The sequence below is a fragment of the Gnatocerus cornutus genome, chromosome 5 (assembly GCF_029298725.1).
Source record: "Gnatocerus cornutus isolate USDA-ARS CGAHR chromosome 5, icGnaCorn1.1, whole genome shotgun sequence".
Classification (NCBI taxonomy): Eukaryota; Metazoa; Arthropoda; class Insecta; order Coleoptera; family Tenebrionidae; genus Gnatocerus; species Gnatocerus cornutus.
In genome coordinates this window covers 10,396,274-10,422,298 of record NC_142237.1, presented here as the reverse complement: position 1 = coordinate 10,422,298, position 26,025 = coordinate 10,396,274, and the positions used below count along the sequence as shown (strand labels likewise).

Genomic DNA, 26,025 nt, shown 5'->3' with positions numbered 1-26,025 from the left:
TTATCATGTTACGTGGTGCACCGCTGTAAATAAATACCTAAATTAGTTTAATATCGACACAATTTCATTTCGTTTAACACCTTGTGAATTACTCCTATTAAATTATATTTCATTCTCTCTCCAACGATTGATATCAGAAAAGAAAACGAAATTTCTTCAATCAACAACCCTATTTTTGTTCCTGTTATTTCAATATTTGCACAACTTTTAATATTGATAAACAGCGATATTACACAAGTGAATTATTTAGATTTTGACCGATAGAGTGATAACACTTGTCAATAAATTAAGAGAAAAGCTTTCGCGATACGTCATTTCTAACAGTATCTGTGTGCTTTTCTAACTATGTGAATCAGTGCTAAAATGCGAATGATTAAAAAAATGCAGTCGGATATGGCTCTGACGATTGAGCCAGATTCAGCTCTGGCCTACCCTCAACATAGTTTCCATGATACCTTTTCGTTTGTGATTATATTCGGGCAATTTTTCGGTATAATGCCGTTGCATGGCATGAGCACGAAGAACGTCCAAGAAGTAAAATTTCGGTGGAAATCATTCCGACTACTCTTTGCCGTTTATAACATTGTGGGAGCTTTTGTTATGGCGCTTTTCTGTGTCGTAAAATTCGGTGTGTATGGACTTAAGCTCGATCAAATTGGTAACTACAAAAAATCTAATTTATGGAATTTATTTTGTTTGTAAAAATAGGTCAAATGTCTTTCTACGTACTCAATTTCTGTGGTGCTGTACAGTTTATACTGATAGCCCGAAACTGGTCAACGATTCTAAAAGAATGGGCTTTTATTGAGATGTCAATGAGGGGCTACAGTTACGTGGCCGATATGAAAAGACGATTCGTTTTGCTGACCACAATCATTATGACCCTTGCTTTAGGTAATCGTGTCCTCCACATATTTTTGATGTATCTAATGATGATTCTAACAGCGGAGCATCTTCTTTTCATCACAAATTCCTACACCATGGGAGAAACTTGCGGAAATGACACCTACAATTCGGAAGATAAAATCTACTTTGTTTTAGCTTTTCCGATGGTTTTCACCCTAACAGAATACTTCGCTTGGAAAGCAGTTTTCGTTGAAGTAATTCGTTAAGATTTTAACTTCTCTTCGTTAACAACTGAGATTTTAGATCGCCAACGTGCTATGCACCGTAACATGGAATTACACGGATCTCTTCATTATTTTAATCAGTTGCACCCTTGCTGCTCGCTTCGCTCAAATCAACAAGCGATTAAAACATAACAAAGTAATGCATGAAAAATTTTGGAAAGAAATTCGTGAAGACTACAGTAAATTAGCGCATTTAACTCACATTGTCGATCGACATCTTTCTGCGTTAGTCACCATTTCTTTTATTAATAACGCCTTCTTCATTTGTGTGCAACTCTACAATAGTTTAAAGTAAGATTTGTTTAATTTTTATTAAATTTGAAGATTTTTTCTTCTAGACCACGTGTTACTTCAGTAGAAACGGTTTACTATTTTTACTCTTTTGGGTTTTTGGTTGCTAGAACTATAGCTGTGAATTTGTACGGTGCTTGGATTAACGATGAGAGCCGCAAACCGTTGGAAGTACTTCATTCAGTCCCTTCAGAATATTATTGCGAAGAGGTATGTTGGTATGTTTTAATAGAACTATTTTTAAATTCCTTATTAGATCACGCGAATGATTCATCAAATCAATGCATCACCAGTGGGGCTCACAGGATCTAGATTCTTCATGGTAACCAGAAGTTTTCTTCTCAAAGTAAATACAAAATAAATAGTTTGGCAATCATATTTTATTAACTACTTTATTGTTATTTCAGATGGCTTCTACTATCGTAACTTTTGAGCTAATGTTCTTACAGTTCGGTCCGTATATTAAATTTGAAGAGTCTGAAACTTTAAGCACAACAAATAACATAACAGCATGTTCTATTTAATTATTATGGTCAATCTTGAATACTGATCAATACCGATCAACTTTTTAAAAAAATGTATGCACCTTTTTAATGTAGTTTCTAAAAATACCTTGAGAATTTTTCCATTGTGTCTGATTTTTAAAAATTTTCAATACCCACCTAATAGTTTTAATGCCTTTTTTATATTTCTCTTTTCAAAAATGTTACAAAAACAATCGTAATTAAAAAAATATGGAAAAATCGTGTTTTTGTTGGTTTTAAAGTTATGACAACAAAATTTGGAGAGGTGGCTATTTCTAAAGTGTTCAATAACTGTGTGTATTCTATAACTGCGCCCAAATGCAAATTTTTTGAACCTGAGTGTAGTTTATCATTTGCTGTTCATTGTAATTAAAGTTTAGTTCATATTTTTTTAATAATTTAAGAAACATAAAGATTATTTGCTTTCTTATTTTGCATTACCTACAATTGCAAATGGGAGAGATCAGAGGACTGAAAAATATGTAAACTTGTTAAACAAGAGACCGTTCTTTTTTATTTTTATAAAAAATTTAATTTGTATATTTAAACGCAAACAATAATTATATTTTTTTTTAACTTTCTCTAATAAAGTGTTTCTGTTTTCCATTTTTTTTCCTTTGTCAAATGATGAAATAAATTATAATATTTGTTCTTTTTAATATCTTTTGACTCGACTTTGCTCCTTTCATTAATGTTCAACAGTTCAGAAGATCACACTGTATACATCTTGCTTTGTTAAGTGAATAACTGGTTGCCTAAATCACCGGAGTAATTGGATTATGCGGTGCATAAGATGTCCTACTGTCACAATAATAACCTAACTTGCTAGTAAACAAAGCCCTTAAAAATGTCTTTTGAAACAATCCACATAGAAAAAATGTGCAGAACATGCCTCTCAGAAGAAGGTGACATGCGATCCGTCTTCAGCATTGATGAGTCTATCGGTGAAACCATGCGTTTATTTGAAATGCTGATGTCTTGTGCTGCTGTCCAGGTAAGAAGACAACAAAGATTTAAAATTTTTCGAAAAAAACGAGTTTTTTAAGGTTTTAGAGAATGATGGATTACCCAACCAAGTCTGTTTACAATGTGTTCATTACATCACGCGAGCATTCTCGTTTAAACAACTCTGTGAGAGGTCTGATGCCACTCTTCGGCAACTTTTAGGAAAGCCCATGCAGGCAACTTTCATGGAACTAAAACCATTACTATCGTCAGACGCACATGATCAGACTTTTAACGATGTTATTAATACAGTTACAGAGAATATGCAGGCAGTTTCTGCAACAGTTACAGAAGTTTTAAATAGCGCAGTGGAAACTGTTAATGTAAATAATATTCACATTAATAATACATTCAAATCCGAGTCCTCTCAAGACTTTAAAATGAAATTAGAGTTTACAGATTCTGAGGTTTTAGGAAGTAAGTTTTTGGAGTTTTTGTAGACAGAATTCAACGGATTTTTTTAGTAGGTCCAGATTCTTGTGGCAGTGAAACAGATAGTAACAAAATGCTTGATCAAAAGTTTAAAAGGGAGCCAAAGAAGAAAAAAGTTAAGGATGATACAGAGCAACCTATTTATCCTTGTGAAGAGTGTACTCAGTGTTTTACCACAATTGTTGATCTGAAGGTTTTTTGCGAATGTTCTGAGTTACGTTATATTCATGTTTAATTGTTTTAGGCACATGCAAAAACACACCCAAAAATGAGTAGGCACATGTGCAAAATCTGTAATCAGGGTTTTGCAAGCGCTAGCACTTTATGCAGACATATGAAGGTGCGATTTTAGTCTATACTTGTCTTTTTACTCCTCTTAAATGATATTTTGTCTTTGAAATATTTTTGCTAGTATTCAAATACAAGGTTTTTATAAATGTTTCTAGCATCAAGGGTGGCTATGAAATATCATAGAAATTTGCCGTTTATTACAAATGTGGGTTTAGATTTTTCAACTGACATTTGGTGTTAACGTCAATCGTGGAGCAACGTTTTAAAAAAAGAAACTGTTTTAGTTGTGGTTTGAAACCTAAAAATCATAAACCGTAACTGAAACGTCGTTGGCAAAAGTGACATTATGAATTAATTTTCAGGATAGTTTATATTCATTATGAAAACAAAGCGGCAAAGTAATGCATGACAGGAATTCCAGAGCCATCTTTGATGCTAGAAACATTTTGTACATACTCCAGTAATTTCTGTACCTGAGAGCAAAAATCGACTAATTCCAAAATTCGGATTTTTAGAGAGACTTTTGAACATATTTGGCTGCTACAGTTGAATGCAGAAAGTAATAAACACACTTTTTTTAAGTATAAGTAACAAACTGAACGCTTTAATTACAGACAAAAATTTAAAAAATTGAACAACATAGAGATATCAAAAATAGCGCTAATGGAGTTAGTTTGTTTTCCCTCTAATCGATTGTGACTTAGTTTGGAAATGCTAATATCTATCTTACTCCATTTTATTTTCAAAATTTTTGTTTGTAACTTAATGTAAAGTGAATATTAATTATTTCACTATATAATTTGCTGATCGAAATGCTTAAAATTTGAGGTCGCTACTCATATTTTATTAAAGTAAAAGTTTTGGCAATTTTTTATTATTAATTTAACAAATATGTACAAAACAAATTACACAAAACAACATTAAAACGAAGCAATTAACAAAAAAACGTCAAAAATTTTCAGCTTCAGCGCTCTGAAGGTTTTTAAAATAATCTTGATACTCTTCTGAAATATATTTTAGAAGCGACATTTTTTACGAGGCTGAGGAGTGTTTTCAAAGTTTTCAGAATTTTCATCCTTTTGCACGACTACTGTATTTTAATACTAGTGAGAATGGAGTTAGTCACTTCAATACTTTTTCTAATTTGTATTTTTACGATATATTGTTTATATCATAACAATTTATAAACTAATATTAACTTATTTTACTCAAAAATGGTTAAGCTGTTTTTGCTCTCAGGTACAGATTTAGTAGGACTAGAAAAAGTATAGTATGATACTTTTATACCTACAGACAAGCTGAACACTTAGCTCTCACAGAGTTTATTGACTTGGTATGTAACACGTCTTATTGCTATTGCATTTTTTTGTAGGTGCATGACGGTGCAAAACGACATTTATGCAGTGAATGCGGCAAAGGTTTTGCAAGATCTGATGATCTAACAAGACACATAAGAACCCACACTGGTGAAAAACCTTTTCCTTGTAAATTATGTGGGAAATCATTTGCACAATCTTTCCGTTTATTGGAACATATGAGAGCTCACGCTGATGAAAAAAGCTTCATTTGCTCCGTGTGTGGTAAAGCGTTTTCACGGTACACGAGTCTTGCCGCCCACAATAAAACCCATAGTGGTATAAAAAGTCACGCTTGTGGAGTTTGTGGCAAAAGGTATTATCGTCTATATGTCGATATTCCGGTAATTATGTTTGTTTTAGATTATGTGGTTCTGGGTCTCTTGCTATGCATATGAAGACACACACAGGGGTGAAGGACCATGTGTGTCCTTACTGCGGTAAAGGCTTCACCACTCCTAGCAATTTAATCATCCACAAAAGAACACATACAGGTATTTCTACTTCTTCTAATTTATTGGGAAAACTCCAAAATAAATCATTTTAGGTGAACGCCCTTACGTATGCAACGAGTGCGGAAAAGGGTTCCCCGATCCCTCTAGATTAACAGTGCATTCCCGGTCCCACAGTGGGGAAAAACCGTACGTTTGCTCCGACTGTGGTCGAGGTTGCGTCAGTTCCTCACAATTAAAAAAGCACCGAAGGATCCACACTGGTGAAAAACCCTACCAATGTAATTTATGCCCGAAAGCATTCCCAAGAAGCGAGGACCGTCGAATTCATATAAAAACTCACACAGGTGACAGGAACCACATATGTTCGATTTGTAAAAAAGGATTTTACCAAGCATCCACATTAAAAGTACATCTTCGAATTCATACTGGTGAAAAACCGTATACTTGTAATATCTGCAATAAAGCCTTTTCACAAACTGGTCCGTTGTCGACACACATGAAAACTCACACATCATAGTACTCGAATTTAGGATTTTGAAAGTGACAGTTGAATTCCAGGTGGTGTTACTTACTTTTGTTATTTATTTTGGTTTTTAACTTTTATTTGTCGAGAGTATATTGTATATATTGAAATTATGACGTTCAACTTTCATGATTAAGTTTTCATTATTATTATAAAGCTGTTTATATAGGATATGCAGGTCGTCATTTATAAGTAGAGCACGTATTATTTTTTAATGTATTGTCGAAGGAAATAAAAATTTTAATATTTTCTATTACTTTATAAAGTCAACGCATCCTTTAACACATTCAATAAAAGTTGTAAATTTTGAATTTCTCCCATTCCTTACTCTTTATGGGCACTTTCGCTAGATGCCACCAGATGACGAATAGAAAACTATAAATTGCTAATTAAAACATAATTTGCGCATTTACAAATACAAATTATCAACGTTTCGGACCATCAAGAGCAAAAAGAGATATCTGCTTCATTTTTCCGTCCCTAAGAATACTCTTGAGCCACTCTGTATATTAGGAACGTCCCCTGTCATGCTTGTCACTTGTCAAATTCACAACAGTCAAATTTAAAGTTTCTCTCATAACCTCAATTTAGAAAAATGTTAAGGCACGTCTGTAATTTAATAAATACATCGATAACACAGATAAATTGGTATGTATATGAAGGATTTTCCACGAATGCTTCAATTTAAACGCAAAATTACAGTCGACACCTCCACCACTCTTCGAGGTTATCCGGGTACGAAGCTGAAGGAAAAACGACTGTAAACATCCTAAACAATGAATCAGAGCTGGGGCTTATGATAAATGGATTTAGTCAAGTATGTTTTCCCTCTTGCGTTTGGTAAAAACTTTTGACAACGTTTTTAGGTGGGATTTCGGTTGAATAATGATTTAACAGTTCTAGGATCAATGGTTATATTCCCCAGGTAGTCTTTACTTTAGTTGAAACCCTTATACAGTTAATATTTTAGATCTGTACTTTCATGGTCGGTTAGTGAAGTCAGTCAGATAACGGAAGAATCCTTAAGTTTACTCGCAATTTTAGAACCTAAATTAGATATAGTAGTCTTGGGAATTGGGGATCCTCAACGCGATACTAGTTTTCACAAAAAAATGTTTCCAATATCGCGCAAACTTAAAATAGCTTTTGAAATTCTCCCCACTGAGCAAGCATGTGCTACTTTCAATTTTCTAAGTTCTGAAGGGAGGAATATAGCGGGAGCGCTTATACCACCGGAAACTATATCAGTTGATGCGGATGATGAACTATTGACTAAACTTAGGTACCAAAATTTGTATGAAAGAGAATGAAACAAAAATAAATGATAGTTTATAATGAACAATTAAAGCTAATTTTGAGTGAGAACAGCAATGTAACTATTTTTGTAAATCACAGGTTCGTGTTCTGCTTCCCCGTTCCTGACAGGTCTCAAGCTTCCATAAACATTTTCTTGAGGAGTCACATAAAATTTTATCGTTGATTGTGGAAACTTTGCAACTTCTCTATCCAAGTATTTCTGCATATAACCAGTTAGAATTATTGGAACGTTTCTGTATGTAGTTAACGTTTGAATAGCTTCAGTTCCAGACTCTGGAAGAGTTGTGTGGAACATGACGATGAGATCAGGATGTGGAATGACTCCAACAAAGTCATAATAGTTTCCATTCAAACATGTTATACTTCCTTTGCAGTTCTTTTTTGGAGATTTAGATCTGGGAAACGAAAACACAATGCGATTATCCTCAGTTATGTCTGGACTCACAACGAATATTTTTATCTTTTTTAAATTGACTATCCACTGGGAAAAAAAATCAAGTAGAAGATCCCAGTTTGAATTCTCGCAAATTTCAGTGTTGGCGGCGTGAATGACTAAACTCGATTTTTTACCATTTCTGTTGCACAGAAATTTTGATTTTTCCAGTGCGTAAATAATATTAATGCTGGAACAAAACAGCTCCCCCATCATAACCACATTGAAAAAATCTTGAAAATCGATATTGTTTTCAAAAGTAATCATCTTTATAACCTCTGCAATAGTTTCAGGGAGTTGTTGCATGTTTTCCTTAACACTGAAGTTTGTTCTTTTGCAGACAGTTTCATCCGTGTCTTCCTTCCGATGTATTTCCAGACTCAATTTTAGTTGATCACAAAATTTTTCGTGCTGGTTTTTATCCAGGTGCTCATGCTTCTTGGAGCAGTAGCCAACGCTCCAACAGTTTTCGCAAAGAAATTTCACATTTTTAGAAAAACAGATAACGCATACTTTGGGAAATAACCACATTTGGTGCTCAGAACTCGTCAAATCTCTTCCAAGATGTAAAGACCAGAAGACCCCAGTTAGGATTTTGAATCTGGTAAACTGTGCCGGATCTTGAGGTACATTTGGTAAAAGCTTCTCGGTTTCCACGATTGTTGCACACAGTTCTTTGTGGTTTGGAAAATCCATTTGTTGGTGTTCTTTGGAACAATAATGGGGCACTTTGCACTTCATACACTTTTTTAATTTGGAGTTTGATTTTTTGCAAACGTGGCACAGGGAGTAGTAATAGAAGCCCATTTTTAATAATTAAAATAATTTCGGTGGAAAAGTGTAGAAAAACTTGAATAAGAAACATGCGAAAGTATTACCAACCGCGTAAAACGAAAGTCACTGGAATGAACAAGAGGGCCGAATAAAAAAGTAAAATCCCAAAAATTGGCGTTGTCATTTGACTATTTGTTTGAGATTAAACGTCAGAGCAATCCAAGTGTAAGGTTAAAATGTGTCAATGTCAAAAGAAAGAAAAATCAACAATTTTTGGAAAACTTGCTTCTTATGGAGAAACCAAATAGTTGAATATTTCTTTGGAAAGACGCTGTAACAGGTAACTTTTATTTTAAAAACGTTTTCTAACAAAAATGTTTTTTTATGACTTTTCAAAAATCGTTGCTATAGTAACCAGTGGGAAATAAGCGTATTCTCCACGGGTCCAAGAAAACGCAAGTTAGCTGTGTGGTAGTCACTTAGCAACGTGGCAAAAACACAAACAGTTGACATTAGTCATCGTTCAGTGTTTTTTTTTGCACAAATAAACGAAGATTTGCAGTCGTAGAAAAAGTGTAGTGTAAAACTCGCATGGAATGTCCATTTCCCACGTTCGGCTCGTGCACAAATGTTCTTAATTGTTGGAAATCAGTGCCATTTCATGCTCGTTGTATAATATACAGTTTACTCTCGATAATTTGAAATTCAAGGGACCTGACATAAAGTTCAAATTATCGAGAGTTCAAAATATAGTGTGATTCAAATAATCGAGAGAAAGAGAAGAAAAAATTCAAATAAACGAGAGTTTAAAGGCAAACAGACAATAATCAGAATAAACAAACCAATCGGAGAAGAGAGCGTAAAATCCACTAACTCCACTTTGAAGAAATATCGTAAAACTTATGTTTTGTAAGCTATGAATTCTTCTGGTGAAACAGATTTATGCTACGTCGAAACTTCCAAGAACCCTTCATTAAACGACTCAAGAAAATCTGATTTCAAGACTGCAATGGAATTTTTAAGAATTGCTTGTTCAGAAAGTTTTCTGTTTTTCTTGTCCGTCCACGCGAAACTTCAAATTAACGAGAGTTCGGGAGGGAAAAATTCAAATTATAGAGTGTTGTCGGGAAAAAAGTTCTAGATTTTACCAATTTTACTTCAAATTAACGAGGAGACCAAAATACATTGGCATTTTTCGAGAGAAATCGAGGGGACCGGGAAAAAACTTCAAATTATCGAGAGTCTACTGTACTAGTTTCGGACACGCAATGGAAATAGACAAGACTTCATCTTTTTTGCAAATCGTGCCGAAAAGTCGTTTTTTTTATACCAACAAAGAAATGAAAGTATTTATTAGAATTCTATAACTCTTTACAGACGAGAAAGAAAAGTCAAGTTTCGTTTTTTACGCAGTGATTTTTCGCGACATCAAATTAAATAAATTGAAAAACAAACATTCAATTTTTCTTGCGTTATATACGTATTGCACAATACGGGTTTTTCGGCCTTGACGCTTTATTTGCTAATTAGTAATTAATTATCATCATAAATATACTGATATAAATCCTTTACAAACCGTCATTTCAAACAGTTTGTGCAACGAGTCGACATGAAGAGTTTAGTGTTGTTCTGCATTTTATTTATACTCGTTTTGATGACATCAGCTCAGTCTAACAGTACGTATAATTTATTTATCCGAATATTTTAATTTATAATTGATGTTTTAGAAGATTGTGGCCCCAATGAGCATTATGATTCTTGTGGCTCAGCTTGTGTCCCAACATGCGCCCAAAAGCAACCTTCGAAGTTTTGCACCTTTAACTGCAAAATCGGGTGTTTCTGTGATGAAGGATATTTGAAAAACGATCAAGGGAAATGTGTTCCGGCAGATTCATGCTAAGATAAAGTTCAAACATGAATACATTTGATTAATTTAAAATGCAGGCCGAAAAATAAATAATTCATTTTATTATTAAAAACCATAATAATGTAAGAAACAGGTATTTACAACGTGGTTTTCAACTAGCTAATACTGCAACTACTTCTTCATAATTATAGATACATATCCACTTTGATAAAAAACAGGTTCGCTACCCTCTTCCCAGTTTCTGTTTGGTCTCATACTAGAAAACGGATTGCGTTGAGGTGGCACGATATAATTAAAATGATTTTTATTAAATCGCGCCAAATCCTTCCCCAATTCTACTTCAGTATATGCAGTCAACATTGTCGGTATACCTTTGAAGTAAATCAGTTTGGGAATACTTTTTTTCCACGTGTCTGTTTTACTATCTGCAAATTCATGAAGCCCACTGTTAAAACAAACCACTAAATCCGGTCGTGGTACAAAATGGACTTGATCATGATAGAGACCCTTAATTTTAACAACAGTTCCCACAAAATTTTTAGCTTTACATTCTGTACATTTCAATGTTATTGTAGCAGTTTCTTCCTTGAGCACTTCTGGTCCTATTAAGAAGATTTTGGCTGCTTTCAAGTTGAAGATCCAATGGGATAAATATTCAACAATTAAAATCCAAGACATTTTACTTTCATTGGTGCTTGGTCCCACGACGTGTATTGTAACTCCTGGTTTTTTAGATTGGCGCCGTTCTACAAAACCTACTTTTTCTAATGGATATATCAAATTTAGAGCTGGACAGAAGTACTCAGACATTATGATAAAATCAACTTGTTGCTTTGAAAAATCATGGGGGCTAGTAAATCCCAAGAATTTAATAGTTTCTTCAAGATTTTCCCCCTGCGCTATTGCTTGTCGGTTTATCCTAAATTTCACCCAATCCACCGTTAATTCTTCCGTACACAAAGTCTGATAAATAAGTAAACACAGCCTCAAAGTTGCACAACTTTTCTCATGAACTTCTTTGTGGGCTGCCTGGTGCTCTTCTGAGCAATACGCCACACTCAAACAAACTTCACAAACGATTTCTGCCTCTGGCAGGTAACAAACTGAACACACTTTGGGAAACATCCACATCTGCTGTTCAGCAAACTCCAGTTCTCTTCCAATTTCATACCTCCACAGAAGAGACGTGGTGTATTTAAATTCATTGAATTCGCTAGCACTGCATCCTGGGGTTATAACACGGAATTTGCTGGTGTTGGTTATGGCTTTGCAGAGGTTCTTGTGATTTGGCCAGTCCAGCAGTTGGTGAGCTCGAGAACAATAATGGGGGACCCTGCAATTACTGCATTTCTTCAAAGTGTCACTTTTTCTTTTACAAAGGTGGCAGAGGGTGAAATAATAAAAGTTCATGGTATTGCGGAATTGTGGAGCGTGTGGCATACGGGTAAATAAAGATAACAAAATAAGGCACAAATCGAAACCTAACCACAATGTGATTTGGTGCTAATACCAACGCAAGGACGCGAATTTCCTAGCTAGTCATGTGGGATTAAAGAGAAAGCTGTAAATAATTCGGGATGAAATAGAAATAGGAAACACTTTTTATAAAAAGTTTAGTGCCCGCAAAGTCTTCCTAAATTGTTGTAGCTTCAATTTTTTAATTTGAAATATTGTTTGGTTACTTGGCCAAACTGTAAAAAAATAAGTCACTAGACAAGCTGTCAGTTGAAACGTCAACAAAGGTAAACTCGTGAAATCAAGCACGTGAATTAGAGATTATTCAAATTCGATGCAAAAAATGGAAGAACAGAGGCCCATACAATTATCAAAAACCATTTTGGACATGAAGTTCATGAAAAGGACCAAAGAACGGGTTTTAAAAGAACTGGAAGAGGCAGAAGGGAAAGCCATGTATTCAAATGAGATTACTGAAGAAATGAAAAAGAGTGGAAACATAGTTTTCACCGAAACGAGTATATTTAACTGCAAGAATTTAGTAGAAGGGCGACTGTCTTTTGGGGGGATGAATCCAGACATAGAAAAATTAATGATGAATGACTATAACAAAAAGAAACAAGAAATTGAGAAGAAAAAAGAAACTGAGATTAGTGACGAGAAAATGGCTCAAGAGTACTCGACTTTGGTGGATACGATATCAAATAAATTTAGTGGGAAGAGAAATAGGAATAAACGGAAGTTTTTAAAACCAAGCGAGGACTTTTAGGATAGTATGTATATTTTCTCCAACATTTTTTCAAATAAATTCTGTTATTTCAACATGTTTATTTACAATTAAACCAACAACGTTTTCGGTTTGTTTACATATTTATCACAAAGAAAAATAAATTATTGCAAAGATGATGAAATGTAACAACACGTTACAGCATTTCCCTTGTTATGACCTTTTGCATTTCTCTTGAGATGCACTTTATTATCAAAATGCAAATCGTTCCTTTCTTTGTAAAAGATTTATTAACTCGAATAAATTAACATTTTAAAACTCTCAATTCGTATTAAAATAGTGGCATTGGCCCAAAACCAAAACACTGATAGCAACAAACATTGAGAAAAAACACAAATATTTTCCTGTAACAGGAACACAAAATAATCTCGCCCGTAATTTTAAACTAGCTGTGTAGAGCAGAATCGAATCAAGATCATAACGAGGAGTATCCTGATGAAAGAACGGCCTTGTGCGCACTTCTTGCCCTGCGTTACGTAGAATATCACATTCGTTTGACAGTCTAGAAGCCTAAAATAGTCATAATTAGACTAAAATACAATTTGTAATACAACGGAAACCTGTAAAAAGGGTGCTAATGATAGAAGCGCCCATAGAACCACGTTTAGAGTACTGATCCCACCTATTGGGAAGGTTTCTTTATCTACATTATCGTAATTAAAAAACCACATGATCCCCGAAATAGCACAGGCTATATTAACAAAAGTGAAGATGCAAACTGGTGGTGCAATCTCCAAATTGATGTACCTCAGCATCTTCTTGAAAGTTTCAATGTACTGAAAACAGCGGAAATCATTGAAGACATCGTAAAAAGATAAACTTACTCGTATCCATTCCAAAGGTTGAACCGGCTGCTGCAGCAATTTCTCCCGCAAGAACTGTAAATATGTCGTAAGCAACTGCGTTTGAAGGCAGTAGTTTGATATGATAGTTGCTTGTACGATATCATGCCAGAGCGTGGAAATGACCAGGAGGATCTTAAGACCAACTGTAACACTCCATGGACTAAAATTGCAAACGTAAATTCTAATTACAACGAGTTGGTTGCGAACCTACGCGTTTTCCATCCATTTAAAGTTGATCGTGCCACTTCCCATCATCGTCGTTACGGTGATCAGCGATAAAACCATCCAGACTACAGTCAAACCGACGAAGGTCCATAGGGTTCGCACGAGTTTCCTCTGGGAATTTTGTCCGTTTGAGATATTGGAGGAAGTTAAGAATACCTAGGAAGTTAAACATCACTCTGAGATTTTTGTAGAGGATCATACAGACTCTTTCCATGAGAACTGGGAGTTGGTCGTCTTCTGAATGTCGTATGATTATCACTGCGTACAAATATCCTATCAAATGTAAGACGCTGGGTACAAGAAACGAAAACACAAAAGGAGCATGACAAATTTTCTCGTACACTCTCTTCACTTCGGTTTGAAATAAGTACGGATTATTGGCGATAACAAAACAGAAGCCCCTGTCCCGGCGAAAACACGCCATATACTGCAGGACGTATCCAACAAGCAAAATAAGAATCAACTGAATGGTGTACACCGAATTCACAAATTTGAAGCAAAAACATGATTCGAGCTGGTTTGAAATTAGCGGCTTTAAACCCACAAGACTCAACAGTCGTAAATATGGTGTTAAAATTTTACTTTTACAATAATTAAGCACTGCGGTGACACTCAATTGTGCGTTCTGTTCTGGAAGGGGGCAATCGGGAATGTCATCCTAAAATTATGCGTATAAAAAAATTAATTTAAACCTAAACATTTACCACGCTCAAAGAAGATAAGAAACACGAAGGATTCCTATTCGATTCGCTCATTTTTATTGATTTATCGGGGGCTCTCAGATCTGTAATCAAGATCGTTGCTGTTTTAGAACTCGTAGCCATTTTATCTGTTCACATGATAAAAAAAATAGACAAAAAATAGACATACCCGTTCAACATATTTGAAGAGAGTGGATATTAAACGTAACTGTTTACGTTAAAAAATCAATTTATTACAGATGATTAGCAGTTTATCCCTGGAGCGGGTTTGTGATAACCTTTTTCGGTTATTAACTTCGATATTACCACACGTCTCGCGTAATGTAAAAAACAATTTTTATTTATTCTGATTTATATACAAGTCATTTTCTCTTATTTTTGAAGAACGGGAGTTTGTGTTTGGCTTTAATCCCACCGAGCGGCCGAATGTGTTGTTTTCTTTCCTGTCTGTGCTTCTTGTTTTTAAAATCAACTTGCTTGTTTCTCTTCTTGTGGGTTGAGAAGGTCATTTCTCTGTTTCCTACAGAGCCCAAAAATCTCACAGATGAAGTTTCAGCCTCCACACGTTCACCCAGCGGAGCTCTAAAATAAAAGGTAATTTCTGGCGTCTGTATTGATCTACTTACTTGTTCATTTTCTTTTTCAAGCTGTGGATTCCTTTATACTCTTCACCCTGTCTTAGCTCGAATAGTTTTGGCTCCTTTCCCTTTTCCTCCTCGCGTTCTTTCTGCCTGTGCTCCCTTTTTATAGTCTTGTGTTGTTTTTTTATTTCTTTCACCCACGTTTGATCCTCATCGGAGCTCTCGTCCACTTCATCATCGGAGGACTCTTCCGAGCTATTCTTTCCTTCTAATTCCTCCTCGACGGGCTCAAACTCTTGAGTCAGAAGTTTCTTCTTCAACTCCTTTTTCTTCGCTTGGTCTAGACGCGACAACACTGGATTCAATAGACGATATTCATCGCAATTTGTATCAATCTCAAATGAAGGATCCGCAAACAATGACTTAAACCGGTCATCTTCAAGAAGAGAACTCGCGCTTTCTTTCTTCTTTTTATCTTTATGTTCGCTCATGAGTTTAAGAGCGAGCTCCTTGTTGACTTTCGGTAGTTTGTTCACTTGTACCCTATTAACTCGATCTTTTTCGATCGTTTCTCGGATCTTCTTCTTGCGGTATTCTTCGAATTCGAATGGATTAGCAACCGATTTTGCCTTTTTATACAATCGTACGTCCATAAAGTAGCCGTGCATGTAAGCTCGCAACAAATTGCTTCCAATGAGATGATCTAATCCGAGATTTTCCAATTCTTGTTTTGTAACAAACTTGTAGTCGTCGTACACATTTTCAGCGGTGGATTCCTCCAGTTCTTCAGTCAGGGAGTCGAGGAAGCTTGCCCAGCGAGGTGCGGGCCCTAAACTTGGGATATAATAAGTCTGAATTTTTGTGTTTTCATTCGCGATGAAGAAAAGGCCGGTATTTGGGACTACACATAAGTTATTAAATTCTGTCGAGGCTTCAATTGATGTGTACAGTTTTCCCTGGAAAAATTGAATTAGTTGGGGTTTTAAATGAAGGGACTAACATTGTTCTTATCCCAGATCTTCACAACTGAAGAGTCCATAGAAAATATGAGATCTTGCTGGTGGTGGAATTCTACATCTTTGATGGGTAATCCGTACATGTGGTCTTTCATATAAAAGGGTTTGTTGGAACGAATATCATAGAGAAGTACTTGTCCAGTAGCGGTTCCCACCCCCATGTTTAGACCTCCGTTGAATTTCAACGCAGTGACGGAAGGAAATCCTTCCAATCTTAAATGTTAAATTTAAATGAAGTTTTTGCGAAAAAATGATGACGTACTCTTTGTTTTCCGTGACACAGCTGAAGGCGCAATCAAGAGTACCAACCAAACTTTTACTTCTAGGGTCCCACGCCTCCACTCGCCCCTCCTGGGTCCCACAGACAAACAAATTATGAACGGGATTTATAGCACACTTATTAATGGCGGAGGCTGAACTTGAATAAGGTGGCATAAATTGTCCCCTTTCTAGATTAAGTCTGTAAATTTCAGAACTCGCACCGACCACAAATAAGTCACAGGAAGGGTAATGGTAGCGCATATCTCTTCCAAATTTGGGGATTCTTAATCTGTGGTAACGGCCGTGAGCTGCATGGAACTCAATGTATCTATCACACTGAAGAAATACTAACTACAATAATAAAAGTTAGTTTTTCGGTGTATAAAAAAAACGAATTACTTTGCTGTAGTCGTCACTTAAGATCTCAAAAGTCACAGCTTCTGAATCAAAGCATCTTTCAAACTTTAAAGAGAGATTGTTCACATCGAAACATTTAACTCTTGGCTTGTAAACCCCCGTGGCGAAAACGTACTGGCCGTCTCTGGAGACTTTCACCGTTGTACTGAGCCCCGGCATGTCGAAATCTTGAATGAGCTCGATTCTTCTCCTGAGATCCACATCTTTCTTCAGCAAAGCTCTGCGCTTCCGTTCGGACAACCACTGAAACAACGCGTCAATTCTCCGTTTCCTATAATACATTACTCACTTCTGGAAGAGACTTCCCTGCACTTAAATTATAGATTTTTATGTTATTCGGGTCTGATACCTGCATGTTGACAGGTAAACATGTGGAGTTTGTAAGGTTAGGTTAAACGTCAGTTGTGACACCACCGCGCATGCGTTGAAGTCTGTCAAGTCATCGCCATTTTTCTGTCAAAGTTGAAAACTGCCAAAACACAAAAATGCCGAGTCAAGAAGTGAGCACAACAAAAGTGGTGGTTCACCCCTTAGTTTTACTAAGTGTGGTGGATCATTTTAATAGAATGGGGAAAATCGGAAATCAGAAGCGTGTGGTGGGTGTGCTTTTGGGGTGCTGGCGCGCCAAAGGTGTCCTCGATGTCTCCAACAGTTTTGCAGGTTAGAATCCCTTTTTTTCTCTTTGTTTTAACTTAAATCTCACTTTTTATACAGTTCCGTTTGATGAGGACGACAAAGACAAGTCAGTGTGGTTTTTGGATCATGACTACCTTGAAAATATGTACGGTATGTTTAAAAAAGTCAACGCCCGTGAACGAGTGGTGGGTTGGTACCACACGGGCCCCAAATTGCACCAAAACGACATTGCTATCAATGAGTTAATCCGTCGTTACTGCCCAAATTCAGTTCTGGTCATTATTGATGCTAAACCAAAAGACTTAGGGCTGCCAACTGAAGCATACCAAGCTGTTGAGGAGGTGCATGATGATGGCTCCCCCACATCTAAAACCTTTGAACACGTTCCTAGTGAAATTGGAGCTGAAGAAGCGGAGGAAGTTGGCGTAGAGCATCTTTTACGTGATATCAAAGATACCACAGTAGGGACATTATCACAGAGAATAACAAATCAGTTGTTGGGGCTTAAGGGCCTTCACTTACAATTACGAGATATCAGGAATTATTTGATACAAGTTAGTGAAGAGAAATTGCCCATTAACCATCAAATTATTTATCAGTTACAAGATATATTTAATTTATTGCCTGACATCAGCCAAGAAACTTTCAACAAAGCATTTTACGTAAAGAATAATGACCAGATGTTGGTCGTGTATTTGGCAGCCATGGTCCGCTCCATTATAGCTCTCCACAATCTCATTAACAATAAACTGACGAATAAAGATGCGGAGGAGGGCAAGAAAGAAGAGAACAAAAAAGATAAAGATAGCAAGGATAAAGACAAAGAAAAGGAGAAGGACAAAGATGGCAAAAAGGATGAGAAGAAAAAATAAACGATGCGCTTTTTCAGTTGTATTTTACTAATTCTAATTTAATATACAAAGTAACAACTTAACTCAATTTGTAATTATCAAACTAATACATTTTCTAAAAGTATATACATCTGCCTTTGCTTATATTTATAGTAGATTCGTTTTTAAAACGAAAGCCCCGACCAAAATAAAAGTAAACTCAAAGACCCTGAAAGTTTTTAAACCGCCCCCATTACCTGTCTCTGTGACTCCAACGAACGGCTCAAGATTTGATTTGTTATAATTAGCAAAGTACCAACTGGTGTCATCGTCACTTGGCGAGGCGTCCGAAGTCGTGTAAACTTTCGTCGTTTTGCTCTCTCTGCTGTTCCGCAACGGCTCCACGATCTCTAAATCCGACAGCAAAGGCGCACTACCTGACACATGAGGGGATTGCACTTTTGTTATGGTAGGTCTTCCAGATGGTCTAAATTCAGGCTGTTGACCTCCTGGCGCCAATAACGCAGACAGCGGAGTTGCTACGGCTTTTTTTAGATCGTCTTTCGGATTCTCCGATGGTAGAGGAGGATTTATAAGTTCTACTGCATTGGTGGTCGTTTTTTCAGTCGTGGTTGCCTCCTCCACGACTGCAATCTCTGGAGGTGTGGTCACGGAAACATTTTCTACGGTTTCTTCAAATATATCCTCGAATTTTTCACTGGAGGATGTGACAATTTCGAAAGTCGTCGAGGAATCGATTTTGGGCGAGGTGATTTCTTCGATTTTCGCAACTTCTGTTATTTCTTCAGTAACTGGAGGTTTTGTCTGGAAAAATGGACGATCTGTTGGTATAGGAGGTAATGTGGGCGATGGAGTAGAAAATGGATGTCCCTCGCTTGCAAAATTGTCTTTTTTCATAATAAAAGGTTCAGTTCTTTCGGGCACTGGCACCTCAGTTGTAGCGACTCTGTTTATCGAAGAGTTTGAAGCTTGTACTGCTTGGAGTTGCGGATTAGGAATGGGTTTGAATCCTCCGGAACCAGGAAGCAGAGGGACAAACCCTCCCATTTGTATTTCAGGGGATGTTGGTAAATTTAGTCCACCTCTAGCACCGCCTCTTGGTGGTTTATTAACAATTGCGATTTTACGATCAGCTGCTGGTACACCCGCAGGATATTGCTTATCATCCATGCGGCCGCTACCACCACCCAGCAAGTTCTTCAAGTTAAGATTCGGTAGCGGCACTCCGAAAAACGTAAAACCACTCGTGCTAGGCGAGTTTGTAACCTCCTTAGGAATATCTGGTCGAGTTTTATTCTTTGGCGCGGCGTAAATCGTTGGGGTGTCTCCAGAGGTGTAATGGGGAGACTTTGTATTAAACTTATTATTTTTTTGTGACAAGTTGCTCGTGGTATCATTATAAGGGTAATCAACATACTCGTCGTAGAAGTACTCTGATTCTTCAGGATTTGGTGCGATGTGATTCTTATGCTCCTTCGAAAGATTGGCCTTCAAGTTCATCCACGGTGAGAATACTTCAGCAGTGTTGTAAGCATCTGGAGCTGTTAGTAATTCGGCTTCACAACCTGGTGCTACCAATTCGGCGTTTCTTTCTTCGGGAGTGCAGTCTTGTCGAGAAATGCGCATTTCCCGGAGTAAAGTACCATCCACACAACGTGGACCCATGGAGGAGCTCTCTTGCAACCATCCTTGCAACCAAAGAAGGTTGCAACTGCACGCCAGAGGGTTACCTGCAAGAAAAACATCATAAATTGTTGCAATTATAAAAGAATTGAACGTACCTTCTAGATCTAGCACCGCGATGTTGGTTCGCACTTTCTGGACGGCTTGCTCGGAAAGTGACATCATCTTATTATTCTTCAAATTGAGAACTCTCAACCTTGGCATCCCATTAAATGGTGCGCCATGCACCGCACAAATGTTGTTATCACTCATTCGTAGTTCCACCAACCACTCCATCTTCTGCAGATTCGAACCAGTAATTCTTGAGATTTGGTTGCTGCTGACGTCTAACATCTCCAGAGATTTCAGACTGCGGAGTCCTGCGTCTTCTAACGCCACTAAATGGTTGTGGCTCAAGTTCAGTAATAATAAATGTGGGACTAAATGAAAAGCGTTGTTTCCTATAGTTTTGATTTGGTTTTCTTGAAGTTCCGCCGCTTGAAGAGTCGGAAGAATGTTAAACGCAAAGTTAGGGATTTCCCGGAGTTTGTTTCTACTAATCTTCAGAGTTTTAAGAACTGGTAATGATCGCACTGCATTGGCTTCGATGACCTCCAATTCGTTATTATCCAAATTAAGACTGCGAAGGTGTTGCAAGTTGTCGAACGCCCCAATTTTCAGTTCTTGAATGAAATTATTCGCGAGTCTCAGTTCTCGAAGCGATGTCAAACTACTCAGAGTTTCAGGATGCAATTCTTTGAGTCTGTTATTAGTCAGATCTAGCACCTTCAAGTTCTTCAGTCCATAAAGACTCTGCGGGAGCTGAACTAAGAAGTTGTTGGACACGTCAATCACTTCAAGTTCTTTTAGTTTTTCTAACATCCCCGGTAACAACTCCGGTAGCTTGTTGTTACTAATATCCAATTTGCGTAACAAAGACGTGTCTCTGAATATTTCCGGAAAAATAATATCGAGACGATTATTCCTCAAATTTAGTTCTTTAAGTTCCGTCATTTCCTTCAACGAGTTTCTATGAATCTGAACGAGTTTATTTTCTTCCAAGTCAACAACTTCAAGACGGGATAAACCGGCGAGAGAACTCTCATCCAATTTTTGTAAGGCGTTTTGGGCTAAATACAAGCGTCGCAAGTGTGGTAACGATCTGAAAGAGTTTGGAGGAATTCGATGTATTTGATTACTAGAAACATCCAGCATGCGAAGAGATGGTAAATCTAGGTCTGGCGATGGTGGTGGCGGAATTGCAGTAATTTTGTTGTGAGACATGTGCACATACTCCAAACCTCTCGGTAAATTCGGTACAAACTCCAGAAGATAATTATAACTTACGTCTAGATCGTACAATTTGAGAAGCGGACGAAAAGTCGCTGGGTGCAAAGCCGAAAGCGCGTTACGCGACAAGTTAATGTGTTCCAACGAAGGTGTTAAAAGGAACGCCGAAGGATCCACAAACTCCAGTTCATTTCGACTAAAATCAATTCTTCTGAGTGATGGTAAATTTGCTAATAGTTGTGGTTCGATCTTTCTGTAGAAATTCCCTGATAGATCTAGACCTTTAAGGGCCGGTAAGTTCCATAAAGGTCCCGCTAAGACATCCGATAAACTGTTGTTTCGTAGTCGCAGCTCTCTTAACGCCGGCATTGCCATGAAGGCTTCGTTATCAATTAAATTAATTTTATTGTAATCTAAATGAAGACGTTCTAAAGTGGGATGTCCGCGAAGAGCTCCGAAAGGAATCGCCTCCAAGTTGTTGTAACTCAGATCTAAGAAGATTAGACGTGGAAGAGCGTCCAAAAGTGATCTTAACTCAACGACGTGACTGATGTCATTGTCAACTAATGAGAGTTCTTCTAGACCACTTCCTGAGTGTTGAAGAAAGCTTTCGGGATGAACTCTTCTCACCATGTTGTGGTTAAGATCTAAACTTCTTAATAGTGGAACTCGATGGAATGCTCCGTATTGAAGTTCACTGATGTGGTTGTTGGACAATTGTAAGTTTTTAAGAGATGGTAAATCGACGAACGCCGCTTCTGATATTTTGTCGATGTAGTTATGGTCGAGTTTTAACACTTCTAGTTGTGGTAAGTCTCGAGTACCCCGACCCACCATTCCAACGTCCACAATTTTATTACCCACCAAGGAGAATATTTTAAGAACTGGTAACCGGGAAATAGCTCTCGGATGCATCCAACTAATTCCGCAATAAGAGATATTCACTAGAGTCAGTCTTGGTAGATCTTGCAGAAAACTGGCTTCTAACCGTGTCAGTCTTGGACTATTACTAATATGAATCGTTTCCACCACTGGTAAGTCTTTAAAATTTCTGGACGTCAACTCCACAAGTGAAAGTGACTCCAGTTGGATATACCGGAGTTTCGGTAATCCGGAGAAAAGTGGGTACCTTTTCATTAAATTCGTTTGAATAGTGATCGCTTCTAAGTGGTAAAGGTGAATAAGAGAGTCTTCCGGAAGACTTCGCAAGTCTGGTTCAACTATAAACAGCTCCATTAAAGATTTCTCTAGTCCAACTAACCAATCACTGGAAACTCTTTCCAAACCATTATAACGCAACATGAGGCGCATCACTTTCAACGGAAGAAACGTACGACCTGGGAGAGATGGCAAGTAATTGTTCTCGAGGATCAGCTCATCAATGGGCTCTGGAATGAACTCTCCTATTGCGCGGAGACCGTCGAGAACGCTAGGCAAGTCGCTGTGCGAGCACCTGTAAAAAAGAGTTAGAAATTTTGAAAAAAAGGTTTAAATACGTCTAGAAGAAAAAAGAGATTGGCACACTCTGTATAAAAAAAAAAACTGGCGGACTAGTTAGTAGTTGCGGAAGCATAAAGTTGTTAAAATAAGTGGAAATAACTAAAAGAATTCTGTGAGAGTTAATAAATAAATTTACCATATTTGAAAGTCTTCTCCTTTGATGAGACACCGACATGGAAGAATGGCTTCTTGCGGAGGACATTTCTTCTGTCCTGAAGCTGCCACGATAAGGAAGAACAACAAATACCTCCATGGAGACATTTCGATCACCTCATTTCTTCACACTGTTAGCGGTTCATCGACCAAACGGCACTCTTTGTGACCATTCATATTGTTCGGACTTTGATGAGGCTTTGCCAATTTCCACACCTGAAATTTACGTCATCATTGTGAGAACACAATTTCACAAGAGGCGTTTCCGTTAAAGGGAAGCACGCCAATCATGAAATTGTATCGGTTTGAAAAATGCAGGGCATGAAACGTTTTATTATTATTATTAGTCATGGTCACGGTTTTGACCCTACTTAACTAAAACTGTAATCGCTAGGTCTAGAAATGTATGAAGAAGAATAAATTCTTATTTTGATCTTAAATTCTCTAAAGCATATCCATTTCATTTTGTGTAATTTTGTGGAAGTAGACTGCGTCGTCGCTGCTCGATCTAAGGGTTATTGGCTAATAGATCTTATTCGAACAGCACAACAAAGAACCAGCGATTAGTTCCATCAACTGCAAGCACACATGACCGAACTGGCACATGGTCTCCAAAAACGTGTGTCCTGAATAAATCAATCACACTTGTGCAACATCCTAAGATTTTCGACGCAATATGAAAAGCAAATTCGGCCTATATAATGTAAAAGGAGCGAAAGCGATTAACGTGCTGTTTCCTGGCTTCTTTCACGGCTCACCGTATTTTAAAACGAGATTAAAGCAAGTCCGTTTTTTCCAAGAAAAAATTGGCCTTCCAGCCGTGCTTAGATGTCACATATGACGTGACAGTCTCTATTACAAGAACGGTACTTCAAATACGGTGTTTACGGATTGTGATTTAAGCAACGACGATTTTACATCTTTGCATGTCACCGGAATTCCTTTTTATACTGTTAGATGTAAATAATTTTTATTTTTGCAGAATCTTCCACCTACATACATAATATTTCCGGCCGAACGACTCATGTGGAAAATGTAGATCCATCTTCATTGTTTGGGGTTAAAATAGCTATCTTAAGGTGAAGATGGGTTACGCAAGGCCGCGGTATTTGATCAATTCACAAAATACATAATGCTTTCGCTAATTTATTATTTAAAATTGTTATAATAACATCCTTGAAAAAATTTACTTCTGGAAGTGTGAATGTTCGTAAAATAATAGGGAAAGTGTGCTGGCACGGGCGGCGGAATCATCAACTGTGAATAATAATTAAACGCTGAAATTTCTTTAAAAAACGTTTTAGTATTGTTTAAATAAACAATTGCTGGCGTAGGGATTCGCGTGTGACAAAATATAAAAGCTGGTAGTGAAGTTTGCGAAGAAAAAATTCCGAAAATTCACCACAGAATCTTTCAAAACTTATTTTTACATTTGATTTAACGGATTTCAAATTGTGCAGTCTTTATATAATTCACAGCATTGAATAATAAAGTAATAATAAATCAGGGAAAGAAAATGGAAGCAGCCATAAATATTAAAGGAACTATAATTATTCTAAATTTTATAGAACATGTTTTTCTTGGACTGCTATTGACAAGCCGAAAAAAGAAATAAAAAAGTTGCACTACGCATTAACATTTTTGTTGCTACGTACTTAAGCAAAACAGTTTTTTAAAAAGATTTTAGAAATTTTCATTTTCTGAGGAACCAAATATTTTTTTATTAAAACTCGTATCTTTGTAAGTTTTTGAGCTATGAGAATAAAATTTGAGGAGTTTACTATTTTTGAAGTTTCCATTGACTGTGGCAAAGTATAAAATTTTAGATCACAAAATAGAGATTTTAGAAATTTTCATTTGCGGACGAACCAAATATTTTTAACATTTTTTTATTAAAATTCGTATCTCTGCTAGTTTTTGAGCTATGACTATAAAATTTCAGTAACTTACTATTTTTGAAGTGTCCATTAACTGTTAAATATACTTATATTTAAATACAAAATTTTAGAACAAGAAATAGAGATTTTAGAACTTTTCATTTTCGGACGAACCAAAAATGGTTAACATTTTTTTTATTAAAATTTGTATCTTTGTTAGTTTTTGAGCTATGAGTATGAAATTTATGAAGTTACTATTTTTGAAGTTTTCATTAACTTTGCCAAAGTACAAAGTTTTAGAATACGAAATAGAGATTTTCGAAATTTTCATTTTCGGACGAACCAAATATTTTTAACATTTTTTTATTAAAATTTGAATCTTTGTTAGTTTTTGAGCTATAAAATGCAACCCTTTATCTACACTGCTATTGACAAGCCAAATAAAGAAATAAAAAATTTGCACTATGCATTGAAATTTTCGTTGCTACGTACGTACCTAAGCATGACCGTTTTTTGAAAATCCTACGAAATTGAAAAAAAGTTGTATGATACACATAAATAAACAAAGTTTGTCGACTCAAAAACTATTTTTTGTGGGTAAAATTCGTCTTTGTTAACTTACACCGTAAAGAGCAATTATATGAGGGATTTCGTCTAGATATTTTTCTATCGTTTTTATTTATTTAATATCTTAAATCTCACCTCAGTCGTATTCTTTTCCAATCATATTGCTTTTAATCTTATTTTTATAAGAATCCTATAATATTAACTTTTTCGGTATGAATTATTCATAAAACGCTGTAAAAATTAAATTGTGTATTATAGTGCACCGACTAGTTGATCTAAGGGTAAGCAAGTTAATTTCTAATAACATTGAATTGTTGCTACCTTAAATGATTCGAGTCACGCAACCACAATTATAATCAACTAATCTAATAAAAACAATTCTGCACATCTCAAAGCATTAAATGCATAATTTCAAAGGAAAAGTGTAACAGATTCCAGTCACACTGAGCTCTTTGTTTACATTTCCATAATTTCTCGAAGCTTCAAATATATTTTCAACATACCTTAATCGTACCCTGCAAAAATCTCTTCAAAGTCCACAGAAGCCCAAAATAAAATTCCAATTTTTAATGTAGAAAGTAAAACGCAAAGTCAAGAACAGACACCGAAAACAATGCAAATCAGACACAAACTGAATGTTTCTACACGAGCTTGGAATTTTGAGAGCCGGCTTTACACTCCGATAATCACCTATAGCAGAAAAGTAGAAATGGATAGAAACATCTTTTACGTTGGAGTACAATTCAGATGCGAGTGTTGTGTGGTTACAACATGCTCTTATAACCATCGAAATTATTGCTGGAC

General features: G+C 36.5%; 11 protein-coding genes across 14 annotated transcripts; 6 read left to right on the top strand and 5 right to left on the bottom strand.

Annotated features, from left to right (window-relative positions):
• The first annotated feature begins 363 nt into the window (after nt 1-363).
• On the top strand, nt 364-2,075 carry LOC148174357 (gustatory receptor for sugar taste 64f-like). Its single transcript, XM_088035265.1, has 6 exons — nt 364-658; nt 709-1,100; nt 1,150-1,421; nt 1,469-1,631; nt 1,678-1,767; nt 1,829-2,075. The coding sequence occupies exons 1-6, from the start codon at nt 364-366 to the stop codon at nt 1,943-1,945; spliced, it is 1,329 nt and encodes a 442-aa protein (XP_087891391.1). The 3' UTR covers nt 1,946-2,075.
• A 641-nt stretch (nt 2,076-2,716) lies between these two features.
• On the top strand, nt 2,717-6,255 carry LOC148174356 (uncharacterized). Of its 2 annotated transcripts, none has more exons than XM_088035780.1 (7): nt 2,717-2,939; nt 2,992-3,367; nt 3,418-3,575; nt 3,627-3,722; nt 5,046-5,344; nt 5,392-5,522; nt 5,576-6,255. In XM_088035780.1, the coding sequence occupies exons 1-7, from the start codon at nt 2,793-2,795 to the stop codon at nt 5,998-6,000; spliced, it is 1,632 nt and encodes a 543-aa protein (XP_087891906.1). In that variant the 5' UTR covers nt 2,717-2,792; the 3' UTR covers nt 6,001-6,255. The 2 variants fall into 2 exon arrangements, with proteins under 2 accessions (XP_087891906.1, XP_087891905.1); XM_088035779.1 differs by having other exon boundaries at nt 3,415-3,575.
• A 152-nt stretch (nt 6,256-6,407) lies between these two features.
• Nucleotides 6,408-7,371, top strand: LOC148174355 (NADH dehydrogenase [ubiquinone] 1 alpha subcomplex assembly factor 3). Its single transcript, XM_088035260.1, has 4 exons — nt 6,408-6,654; nt 6,709-6,823; nt 6,873-6,931; nt 6,977-7,371. The coding sequence occupies exons 1-4, from the start codon at nt 6,602-6,604 to the stop codon at nt 7,314-7,316; spliced, it is 567 nt and encodes a 188-aa protein (XP_087891386.1). The 5' UTR covers nt 6,408-6,601; the 3' UTR covers nt 7,317-7,371.
• On the bottom strand, nt 7,355-8,563 carry LOC148174354 (uncharacterized). The gene has a single exon (XM_088035259.1). It carries the CDS (start codon nt 8,561-8,563, stop codon nt 7,355-7,357), a length of 1,209 nt encoding a protein of 402 aa, XP_087891385.1.
• A 1,561-nt stretch (nt 8,564-10,124) lies between these two features.
• Nucleotides 10,125-10,636, top strand: LOC148174353 (chymotrypsin inhibitor-like). 2 transcript variants are annotated; one of them, XM_088035264.1, is made up of 2 exons: nt 10,125-10,206; nt 10,261-10,636. In XM_088035264.1, exons 1-2 carry the CDS (start codon nt 10,140-10,142, stop codon nt 10,428-10,430), a joined length of 237 nt encoding a protein of 78 aa, XP_087891390.1. In that variant the 5' UTR covers nt 10,125-10,139; the 3' UTR covers nt 10,431-10,636. The 2 variants fall into 2 exon arrangements, with proteins under 2 accessions (XP_087891390.1, XP_087891389.1); XM_088035263.1 differs by having other exon boundaries at nt 10,258-10,636.
• On the bottom strand, nt 10,478-11,930 carry LOC148174352 (putative protein MSS51 homolog, mitochondrial). Its single transcript, XM_088035258.1, has one exon. The coding sequence runs from the start codon at nt 11,835-11,837 to the stop codon at nt 10,569-10,571; it is 1,269 nt and encodes a 422-aa protein (XP_087891384.1). The 5' UTR covers nt 11,838-11,930; the 3' UTR covers nt 10,478-10,568.
• Nucleotides 11,931-12,081: 151 nt separating this feature from the next.
• Nucleotides 12,082-12,674, top strand: Mpp6 (M-phase phosphoprotein 6). Its single transcript, XM_088035262.1, has one exon. It carries the CDS (start codon nt 12,187-12,189, stop codon nt 12,619-12,621), a length of 435 nt encoding a protein of 144 aa, XP_087891388.1. The 5' UTR covers nt 12,082-12,186; the 3' UTR covers nt 12,622-12,674.
• On the bottom strand, nt 12,668-14,670 carry GrlHz (Gustatory receptor-like Holozoa). 2 transcript variants are annotated; one of them, XM_088035256.1, is made up of 7 exons: nt 14,580-14,670; nt 14,414-14,493; nt 13,915-14,367; nt 13,696-13,865; nt 13,464-13,644; nt 13,200-13,415; nt 12,668-13,149 (listed from the first exon to the last, which is right to left on the bottom strand). In XM_088035256.1, exons 2-7 carry the CDS (start codon nt 14,462-14,464, stop codon nt 12,901-12,903), a joined length of 1,320 nt encoding a protein of 439 aa, XP_087891382.1. In that variant the 5' UTR covers nt 14,465-14,493; nt 14,580-14,670; the 3' UTR covers nt 12,668-12,900. The 2 variants fall into 2 exon arrangements, with proteins under 2 accessions (XP_087891382.1, XP_087891383.1); XM_088035257.1 differs by lacking the exon at nt 14,580-14,670 and having other exon boundaries at nt 14,414-14,517.
• Nucleotides 14,671-14,729: 59 nt separating this feature from the next.
• l(2)34Fd (nucleolar protein 10 lethal (2) 34Fd) lies at nt 14,730-17,090 on the bottom strand. The gene is made up of 6 exons (XM_088035552.1): nt 16,975-17,090; nt 16,668-16,928; nt 16,270-16,619; nt 15,992-16,220; nt 15,037-15,947; nt 14,730-14,992 (listed from the first exon to the last, which is right to left on the bottom strand). The coding sequence occupies exons 1-6, from the start codon at nt 17,038-17,040 to the stop codon at nt 14,773-14,775; spliced, it is 2,037 nt and encodes a 678-aa protein (XP_087891678.1). The 5' UTR covers nt 17,041-17,090; the 3' UTR covers nt 14,730-14,772.
• Nucleotides 17,037-18,300, top strand: Rpn8 (regulatory particle non-ATPase 8). Its single transcript, XM_088035553.1, has 2 exons — nt 17,037-17,345; nt 17,400-18,300. Exons 1-2 carry the CDS (start codon nt 17,171-17,173, stop codon nt 18,191-18,193), a joined length of 969 nt encoding a protein of 322 aa, XP_087891679.1. The 5' UTR covers nt 17,037-17,170; the 3' UTR covers nt 18,194-18,300.
• Nucleotides 18,200-25,848, bottom strand: LOC148174347 (uncharacterized). The gene is made up of 4 exons (XM_088035551.1): nt 25,725-25,848; nt 22,761-22,993; nt 19,954-22,577; nt 18,200-19,902 (listed from the first exon to the last, which is right to left on the bottom strand). The coding sequence occupies exons 2-4, from the start codon at nt 22,883-22,885 to the stop codon at nt 18,320-18,322; spliced, it is 4,332 nt and encodes a 1,443-aa protein (XP_087891677.1). The 5' UTR covers nt 22,886-22,993; nt 25,725-25,848; the 3' UTR covers nt 18,200-18,319.
• Nucleotides 25,849-26,025: the final 177 nt, after the last annotated feature.

Bases quoted from the DNA above. Each gene is read 5' to 3' on its own strand.
- Rpn8 (XM_088035553.1), top strand. From the start codon at position 17,171: ATGCCGAGTCAAGAAGTGAGCACAACAAAAGTGGTGGTTCACCCCTTA. The intron at 17,346-17,399 runs GTTAGAATCCCT...CTTTTTATACAG, and splicing joins TGTCTCCAACAGTTTTGCAG to TTCCGTTTGATGAGGACGAC.
- LOC148174356 (XM_088035779.1), top strand. From the start codon at position 2,793: ATGTCTTTTGAAACAATCCACATAGAAAAAATGTGCAGAACATGCCTC. The intron at 2,940-2,991 runs GTAAGAAGACAA...GAGTTTTTTAAG, and splicing joins TGTCTTGTGCTGCTGTCCAG to GTTTTAGAGAATGATGGATT. The intron at 3,723-5,045 runs GTGCGATTTTAG...ATTTTTTTGTAG, and splicing joins CTTTATGCAGACATATGAAG to GTGCATGACGGTGCAAAACG.
- Mpp6 (XM_088035262.1), top strand. From the start codon at position 12,187: ATGCAAAAAATGGAAGAACAGAGGCCCATACAATTATCAAAAACCATT.
- GrlHz (XM_088035256.1), bottom strand. From the start codon at position 14,464: ATGAGCGAATCGAATAGGAATCCTTCGTGTTTCTTATCTTCTTTGAGC. The intron at 14,368-14,413 runs GTAAATGTTTAG...GCATAATTTTAG, and splicing joins TCTTATCTTCTTTGAGCGTG to GATGACATTCCCGATTGCCC. The intron at 13,416-13,463 runs GTAAGTTTATCT...CGCTGTTTTCAG, and splicing joins AACCTTTGGAATGGATACGA to TACATTGAAACTTTCAAGAA.
- LOC148174347 (XM_088035551.1), bottom strand. From the start codon at position 22,885: ATGTCTCCATGGAGGTATTTGTTGTTCTTCCTTATCGTGGCAGCTTCA. The intron at 22,578-22,760 runs GTAAATTTATTT...TCTTTTTTACAG, and splicing joins GGAGAAGACTTTCAAATATG to GTGCTCGCACAGCGACTTGC. The intron at 19,903-19,953 runs GTACGTTCAATT...TTTTTCTTGCAG, and splicing joins CGCGGTGCTAGATCTAGAAG to GTAACCCTCTGGCGTGCAGT.
- LOC148174355 (XM_088035260.1), top strand. From the start codon at position 6,602: ATGTTAAGGCACGTCTGTAATTTAATAAATACATCGATAACACAGATA. The intron at 6,655-6,708 runs GTATGTATATGA...GCAAAATTACAG, and splicing joins TCGATAACACAGATAAATTG to TCGACACCTCCACCACTCTT. The intron at 6,932-6,976 runs GTAGTCTTTACT...TTAATATTTTAG, and splicing joins TCAATGGTTATATTCCCCAG to ATCTGTACTTTCATGGTCGG.
- LOC148174354 (XM_088035259.1), bottom strand. From the start codon at position 8,563: ATGGGCTTCTATTACTACTCCCTGTGCCACGTTTGCAAAAAATCAAAC.
- LOC148174352 (XM_088035258.1), bottom strand. From the start codon at position 11,837: ATGCCACACGCTCCACAATTCCGCAATACCATGAACTTTTATTATTTC.
- LOC148174357 (XM_088035265.1), top strand. From the start codon at position 364: ATGCGAATGATTAAAAAAATGCAGTCGGATATGGCTCTGACGATTGAG. The intron at 1,101-1,149 runs GTAATTCGTTAA...CTGAGATTTTAG, and splicing joins GGAAAGCAGTTTTCGTTGAA to ATCGCCAACGTGCTATGCAC. The intron at 1,768-1,828 runs GTAAATACAAAA...TTGTTATTTCAG, and splicing joins CCAGAAGTTTTCTTCTCAAA to ATGGCTTCTACTATCGTAAC.
- LOC148174353 (XM_088035263.1), top strand. From the start codon at position 10,140: ATGAAGAGTTTAGTGTTGTTCTGCATTTTATTTATACTCGTTTTGATG. The intron at 10,207-10,257 runs GTACGTATAATT...TTGATGTTTTAG, and splicing joins GACATCAGCTCAGTCTAACA to AAGATTGTGGCCCCAATGAG.